Source organism: Pistacia vera, unplaced genomic scaffold (assembly GCF_008641045.1).
Source record: "Pistacia vera cultivar Batoury unplaced genomic scaffold, PisVer_v2 Contig318, whole genome shotgun sequence".
NCBI classification, from domain to species: domain Eukaryota; kingdom Viridiplantae; phylum Streptophyta; class Magnoliopsida; order Sapindales; family Anacardiaceae; genus Pistacia; species Pistacia vera.
The window spans coordinates 342,182-351,052 of NW_022196133.1; the positions used below are offsets into that span (position 1 = coordinate 342,182).

Here is an 8,871-nt window from a genome sequence, read left to right on the forward strand (position 1 = left end):
AAAAAATTATAACTTTTGGACCAGCTTATACCAACATATGAAAGTAAAAAACAAAAATTAAAATATCTTATTGATACTTAAAATTGTTATTGATACCACTAGGCTAATTCCGCAGATAATATTCCACATCGCCCAGTGCGTTACAAGGGCTAATTTTCTTGGATAATTATTTTGATATTTATGATTCAACATTGATTACGCCCAAGTTCTTATGGTGACCAAGGTGACGGCGTGTATATATATATATATATATATATATAAATATATATATATATATTATATTATAAACTTTTTGAATATTCTATTTATTTACATATTTTCTTTGATTCCTTATATTTATTCGTATGTAATACAGATTTATTATTTTCTTTATTTTCATGATTCCTTAAAAAACAAAAAAAAAAAAAAAAAAAAAAAATATTTTGTGAGATCTTCTGCAATAAATAAAAATTGTTGTAAATCAGTTAAAGATTCGGTTTCCTTTTGTTCTCATCACGAGTGGTTAAACCTTTAAGCATGCTCCACTTCAAAGTCGGCAACAATATAATAATGGCAATACAATAATAATAATAGTATTTTCACTAAGTGATGATGGTAATATAGATGAGGCCATTGGTCACAAATAGTGATGAGGCCTTATTCTAAGGTTGAGCTGTAGGCAATTACTACCCTTGGCCACTGCTTCACCTGGGACTAAATTCTGTTGGGTGATGAGTCAAATAAGGAATCATTAATTTCCAAAAAAGATAATCTATTTTTATTTGACGAAGACTTAGCTTACTATTTATTAACCGCCCTAGTCTTCTGGACTTGATTAACCAACTCTTCAAAGATATTCTTTCTAAAGAGTAAAATGGGTGATCATCAAATAGTTATTGATCGTCTAACACCAAACGCGACTTCAACTGAATCAACTCATGAACGAAGGAAACCTTCCTGTCATCTCCTTTCTAGTGAGCTCACTCTCTTTCACTTGCTCTTTCGCATATTCTTTGAGGGATAATAGTATATTCGTCCTTGAGTTTTGCTGAAAGTAATACATGAGTTCATTAAAATAATAAATATTTCTCTTCCTCTTTCTACGAAGAATGTTTTATTTAAACCTAAGCACAAATATTCACTCTTTAAGTTCGCATGCATGTTTATATGTTAAACACTTTATAAATTGTTTTCTTCTATTGAATTTACACATGCAGGAGAAAATTCAAACCTTTATCTCAACAACTGTGTGCCTCTATATAAGGCTGCATTAAAAGGTGACTGGACAAATGCCAAAAAATTGTTAGAAAAAGATCCAACCATGTTGTCTGCCAGTATCACAAAGGGACAAGAAACTGTTCTTCATATTGCGGCAGGAGCCAAACAAACCCGCTTTGTAGAGGAGCTGATAAAGTCGATGCAACCAGAAGACCTGACTTTGTCAGACCAAAATGGAAGCACGGCCTTCTGTTGTGCCGCTGCAGCCGGAGCTACTGAAATTGCTAGGATTATGTTGAAGAAGAATCCCAGTCTTTTAGCAATCCGAGGTAGTGAAAATATGATGCCTGTGTTTTTGGCTGCTCTGTTAGCACAAGGGGAGATGTCATCTTTTTTATATGATGAATTATCTCAAGCGCAACATGTTTTCAATTGGGACGACAAAGTTGCTCTATTTTTCACTTGTCTCACCAATGGTTTATATGGTAAGACTACAAATTCCAATTCATTACATTAACGTTTTTTTTTTTTTTTTTTTTTTTTTTTAAAGAAAAATGTTGTCTAATGTGTATCTTTAGTGCACATGTTAAAAACAACCCTTAAAAAATTAATATTATACATATCAACTCTTATACTAAACTTTATCACAAGAATATATATATATATATATGGAAATGGAAATAACAAATTTTAAATTAAATTGTAATGTATAATAAGTTTAAAACATATTATGGTATTCATTCTAAAACTCATCCTATATTCATATTTTAAATAATGTCACTTTATTTCCATGGTACTGCAACATATGATAATATTGGTTTGTTTGTTTTATTATTTTAGGTATGATTTTTGAAAAAGTTGAGTTGGATGGTTATTACAAGGTAGGATTGAAAAATTAATAAAAACACTCCCTAGGTTTGGTAATTTACTAAATACCCCTACAATAAAACATTGAAAATTAACAAAAACACCCTCACCTACCTATAAAATGCTGGTAGTTGACCACCACCCACGGAGGGTGGCCGACAGTCGCCGTAATGGCGCACAACCGTTGGATCTAGCTAGTCGTGCTCTGATATGGCCTTTTCTGGCCAAATCCACCGTGGATCTAGCCAAAAAAGTTCATATCTGGCCATGTTTGGTCCAACGACAACCAAAGATATGGTTGTCCTTGACGACCAGCTACGACCGAAGATCTGGCCGTCGACGACCATATCTTTGGCCGTAGATCTAGCCTTTTCCGACTAAATCCACGGTAGATTTGGCCGGAAAATGCTAGATCGACACACTACCGACCCTCGGATCTAGCCAGTAATATGTCATTACGCCAGATTACGACCACCTTCTGGTGGTGGTGGCCAGAATCTGGCAAATGTGGGGGGTGGGGGTATTTTTGTCAATTTCTAAACTTTTTTTTTTTTTTGTGTTTAGTTGAATTAACAAACCTAGAGGACTTAAAAATGGTTGAATAAAATATAATTAGATTTTTAGAATAAGGAAACAAATATGTATTTTGAGTAAGATATGGTAGAAATAAAGAAACAAACACAGCCACTCTTATTATATATATGATTCCAAATAATAACTTATACTAATGTAGTCATATTTCTTGACATGTTTTCTTATTTCAAAAAGTTAAAAAGCCAACTGCCCTACCACTTTAGGAATTTTTTAAACTAATAATATATAACTTTTCAGCAAATTCGTAGCATATACACCCCTGTAACTTGAAAATAACCAACTGATACCACTTTTTTCAAACATTACTTTATGCCCCCTCAGTAGTTTTGCTTATAACTTTAATACCCATTACAGTAAATTAGACCTTTATCTATATAATTTTCGAAAACAAATTTTCTGCAAACATAGAATTTCAAACTAAAAAAAATACATAATTGAAAATCAATTAATAAAAAATTCAAAAAAATTAAAATAGTACAGAAAGTATAGGAAAGTTTAAAGAAATTTAAAAAACATTTAAACAAATATAATAGCTGCATGAAACTTCAAAAAAAAAAAACTCTTAAAATCATAGAAAAGTGAAAAAAAAAAAATTAAAATAGTAAAGAAATTTTAGAAAATTTTAAAGAAGCTAGCTAAATATTAACATACTTTCAAAATTTTTGCTTACAATTAACTTATTGAATTGCTCAGATCTCGCATTAAAAATGTTGAAGGATGGTCCAGATTTAGCTTTGGCTCGTGATCGAAATTGTGAGACTGCCTTACATGATTTGGCTCGAAAACCTTCAATATTTCCTAACAAAAATCAAGGTCCATTCAAGAGGCTTATCAACTCATGTTAGTTTCTCCAACACCTAACTTAATTTTATCGTACATGTGATTTTACTCAACCATTTAATTAAATAGTACTAAATTTACTGCTCTGATTCTTAGTCCTACGATTAATGAAGTTGAATCACAACAAGGATTTCCAATCAACTCAAGCTCTTGAATTAGTCAAATGCCTGTGGGAAGAAACATTAAAACAAGATGACTTGGAGCTAGCAAACCTAACCCAAACGCCTTCAAGAATTGTGTTTGAGGCAGCTAAATTTGGAAATTCCCAATTTTTGGCTGAGCTCATTCACCGTTATCCTGATGTGATATATCATTTTGATGAAAATGATTACAGTATATTTCATATTGCAGTTTTACACCGTCATGCCGATGTGTTCAATCTAATATATGAGATAGGTTTATCTAAGGATTTGTTCATAACTTGTGAAGATAAGGATCAACATAACAATATGTTGCATTTGGCTGCAAAATTACCACATCCAAGTCGAATTTGTGTTGTATCAGGAGCAGCTCTACAAATGCAGCGAGAATTGGTATGGTTTAAGGTAATTAAATTTTCTGAATTCAATTATTGTCCTAATTTCAATTGCCAAATTTAGAAATATAACATGTTTGATATCTACAGGGGATAGAAAAAATAGTGAAACCTTCCTTCCGAGGAAAGAAAAACTCAAATGGCCAAACACCGAAAGAGTTATTTACTGAGGAGCACAAAGAGTTATTGAAAAGAGGAGAACAATGGATGAAGGATACTGCTAAATCATGTATGCTTGTTGCAACAATCATTACCACTGTAATTTTTGAAGCGGTTTTTAGTGTACCAGGTGGTAACGATAGTAGTAAAGGATTACCTATTCATCTGAAAGAGACATGGTTTCAGGTTTTTGTCATATCAGATGCAATCGCATTGTCCTTTTCTTCTATCTCAATCTTGATATTTTTGTCGATCCTTACATCGCGGTATACTGAAGACGATTTTCTCGAGTCATTACCATTTAAATTGATGGTTGGATTCTCTACACTCTTTGTATCCATAATCACCATGATGGTAGCTTTTAGTGCAACCCTTTTATTAGCTTATCATGATAGCATAAATTGTGTCACCATGCTTACTAGTGTAGTTGCATTTGTACCAACCACTCTATATGTTCTGTTGCAGTATCCTATTTTTGGAGATATATTTTGTTCAACATACCATTCTAGGTTTTTGTTTAAACCAAGTGATCCCATGTTCTGATTTGCATGAATTTGAAAGTTTATTGTATTGTATCATCAAAACCTATTTATATTAATCAAGTTTTTCGATTCAATTATGCAATAATGTTTTTTCCTTTTAAGTATTGCAGGCAGTGGTGGCAAAATTGTAACTGAGAGGTTCATTATCAGTTTTCAATACATAATAGTATCAAAGTTTATTCATAGTACCTTTTTGTGATCAAAGGGAAAAAAACCATCTTAATTTAGAGTAATCACATTTTCGCGCAAACAATTATTAATCATTAAACCTTAAAAACTATTTGATTTCTATTTACATTTCATTTTATCCAAAATTCACTACTACAAAGGGGTTCCTCAACAGTTTCTTAACTGTCATTAAAACCCCTATCAAGAAAGATCCTAGACAGTTTTCGAATAGTCAAGAATCTCTTGACAGTTATAAACCTATCAAAGATTTGACCTAATTTTAACCAAATTTTTGACAGTCTTCGAACTATTAAGAGTTTTTAACTAAAATAAATAAATAAATAAACAATAATAATAATAATAAAATTTATTAGTAATAATTTTTCATCCATGATGATCTTAAAACTGTCAAGAACTTCTTTTTAAATATTTTTATTTTGTAATTAGTTTAATTTCCTGATTATTACTAATTGAATTATGGAATAGTGCAATGAAATTATTCATAATATTCCTCAACCAACAATTATCACAATTCAACAATAAATTTAGACATCCAACAATCTTTCAATTAATTTAGTAAACGAAATTGAACAATAGTATATATACAAGAATAAAAGACCCATGGCATTAGTGCATTAGTAATTAAAAGTTTGATATATATTTTTCCCCTCATTGACGCTTTAACATCACTAAAACATCAATAACTAAAAAAGTTTGATACATACATTGCCAATTCTCCTCTAACTTCATCGACCTTTGCATCTCTGTATATTTTTTTTCCCATGATCTATAAAAGATTCATAGTAGATAAATTCAGTATATATACAACTACAAAACATATATGATTAAAACACATAGTAAAAGACCAACAAGACACAATAGCTTCATCAAAAAACAACATGCCACCCATTAGCAATGCATAAATTACATTGTACTATGAGCATAACATTTAGATTGAATTTGATTCATTATCCTTACAAACATACGACAATAATTATTTTCTCAACTGCAAGCTTAAGCATACTTCCTACCCATGCTAAGGGCGTGCTATAGATATGTGTTTCAACACTCATGTATGATATTCTCAAAACCCCTTAATCATTATATAATAAACCAACATTAACACTCATTGAAATCCAAGTGGATAGTAAACTTACATTGTTGTTCAGTACTACCAACCCATTGTCAACCATATCTCTCATGTATCTCATTACATAAAACCCACATTCAACGCTTCCCGGTTGAAGAGTAGTAAAGAAAAAGTCAGGCACATCAACTAACACACACAAAAAAATATCTATCTACATGTACATGTATGCACGTGTGCGCCACAGGTTGAAGAGTAGTAAAGAAAAAGTCATGCACATCAACTAACACACACAAAAAAATATCTATCTACATGTACATGTATGCACGTGTGCGCCACAAAGATATTCTTGATGAGGACTACACTTGCCTAAATAGAATCAGTGACATACGAATGGCAGAGAGAAATTGGGTATTTAACCACATCAATTGTACTTTTTGTACAGCAACATTAATCATTATGAGCTTGGAGTTCAATATATTACCTGTCATACAAACGAGCAGCCTCCTCTTGTGAACCAACAGTTCCCAAGTGGATTTGTTTCTTGTCCACTTTAATTGCTGCTTGCCATTTCATATTTTTGAAGTAGACACCTCTCATTAGACATGGTTCTTGATTTTGAATTTGCTTCCTCCTATGTCTCTTTCTGCGTTTGATTGGTAGCCCTATGAATACAAAAGCCATGCAGTAGCCTTAGTCAAAATGACGCAGCACAGAGAGGAGCCCAACAGATATGTTCACAAGGGTATCTACAAATTTCATTGTGAGAAATTGGTTCCAAGAAATATCAGAATCCTTTTCTCACATAATCCACAAATAAATATATAAATTGTAGATGAATATGCAATGTACACAAAAACTGAAAGCAAAATGAGCCATAAGCTGAACTGATGGACATGTCCTCGAAGAGATAAAATTGGTAAAGCCACAAGGCCCTCTTGAATTGGAAACCCAGAAAAACAAAATGGCTTTCCAACTATTGTAGGAGACTCAAGTCAGTCTAACACAAATACATATCTCAGAGATTCACAAAAAGAATGATAGACGACAGCTGTATGACATAAAAACAGACAGCCAAACTAATGACATTAATTATGTCACTCATTAACTCTTATCAAAAGAGCTACTCTTGTTTCATTTGTCAAGGACAATCAACTGGAGCACAAAGACTATGAAAGAGTAATATAGAGTGAGTTCTCCATTTCCAGCTAAATTTCAGCGACAGATCATAGATTTGATCAAATCACAGCAATATTTTGTGATCATTAGCAGATACTGTATTAAGACCCAAAGAGTGTGCATCAACTTCTATTCAACTCTGCATGAGATCTTAATTTGTGAGTCACTGACTATATCTTTTATAAATTACTTTGGTCTTTGGCTCCATAAAGCACATAAATTTTAAAACTATCCTCATGAACAACTCAAAATCAATGATTGCATTTAGGATTTGCTTCTGGTTGCTTCAAGATTTAGGAATCAGGATAAAGGTATCACTTAATAACTCTGGTGCACGAGATTTCTCACTTTTCTCATCTTACTATTACTTAAAGAGATCAGGCATTCGAATCCGCATTCCATAAATTAAATATTCAAATAACAATATAAAACAAACTGGGACTGTGTATAAAGATGACCATTCCATATGATTTAAGCTTTGAGATTAGTGGTTCCTCAGAAGATATAAACTTGTGCCCATTTTGCTATAACCAAGTACCAAGAACAAGAAAAAATCTCTAAACTGACAAACCTGAGAATGATTGAATATGTTGCTCTTTTTCAATATGCTGTACTTTTGGTTTTTCTTCTGGTGAGCTTGAACCAGATACATTAGATGATGTTGAAATGTAAAATAGGAAATAGAATTATTCTCTTTGTAATATAGGAAATAGAATTATTCTCATTGTAATATAAAAAATAGAATTATAATAGGAATAGGAAATAGAATTATAATAGGAATGTAATAATTTACTTCCTAGATTACAAATACTGTATATTTACCTCCTGTTACTTTAGCCAATGGGTCTAAAGCCGATGTTCAAGCTATTGGATGTGCAAAACCTCTCCCCTCCTTAGCATTAGACTCTGTGCTTTATATTCCCAAATGTCCATTTAATCTCGTGTCTATCAGTAAACTTACCCTCTCCTTAAATTGCTCTATTCGTTTCGATATTGACTCTGTTGTTATACAGGATCGCGACACGAGACAGATGATTGGCACAGGACGTGAGTCACAGGGTCTCTATCATCTCCATATCCCATCTACAACATGCATTATCTCTAAGTCTCCGGATATCCTTCATAATCGTTTGGGCCATCCTAGTCTTTCCAAACTTCGGAAAATGATCCTAGGTCTATCTAAATTATCGTCCTTGAGTTGTGAGTCGTGTCAGCTTGGAAAGCATACTCGTAGTTCTTTTCCAAAGCGTGTCAATAAACGGGCTGCGTCCCCCTTTGAGTTAGTGCATTCAGATGTGTGGGGTCCTTGTCGTGTTAACTCTACTTTGAGATTTAAATATTTTGTTACATTTATTGATGACTATTCCCGTTGCACTTGGTTATTTCTTACGCGCTCTCATTCTGAATTATTTTTCGTATTTTCATCATTTTGTGCTGAAATTAAGACTCAACATAATACTACCATTCGTATATTACGAAGTGATAATGCTCGTGAATATTTCTCTGATTCCTTTACTAAATTCATGACATCTCAGGGAATTCTTCATCAGTCTTCTTGTGCTTATAGTCCCCAACAGAATGGCATTGCTGAGCGTAAAAATTGACACCTCATTGAAACTACTCCCACTCTTCTTTTATATAGCCATGTCCCTTTCCGATTTTGGGCTGATGCGGTTCTAACTGCCTGTTACTTAATAAAGCGC

General features: G+C 32.7%; 1 protein-coding gene across 1 annotated transcript; it reads left to right on the forward strand.

Moving 5' to 3' along the window:
* Positions 1-833: 833 nt before the first annotated feature.
* Positions 834-4,761, forward strand: LOC116136721 (ankyrin repeat-containing protein ITN1-like). Its single transcript, XM_031422387.1, has 5 exons — positions 834-953; positions 1,197-1,682; positions 3,352-3,498; positions 3,595-4,043; positions 4,124-4,761. Exons 1-5 carry the CDS (start codon positions 854-856, stop codon positions 4,733-4,735), a joined length of 1,794 nt encoding a protein of 597 aa, XP_031278247.1. The 5' UTR covers positions 834-853; the 3' UTR covers positions 4,736-4,761.
* The last annotated feature ends 4,110 nt before the right edge of the window (positions 4,762-8,871 follow it).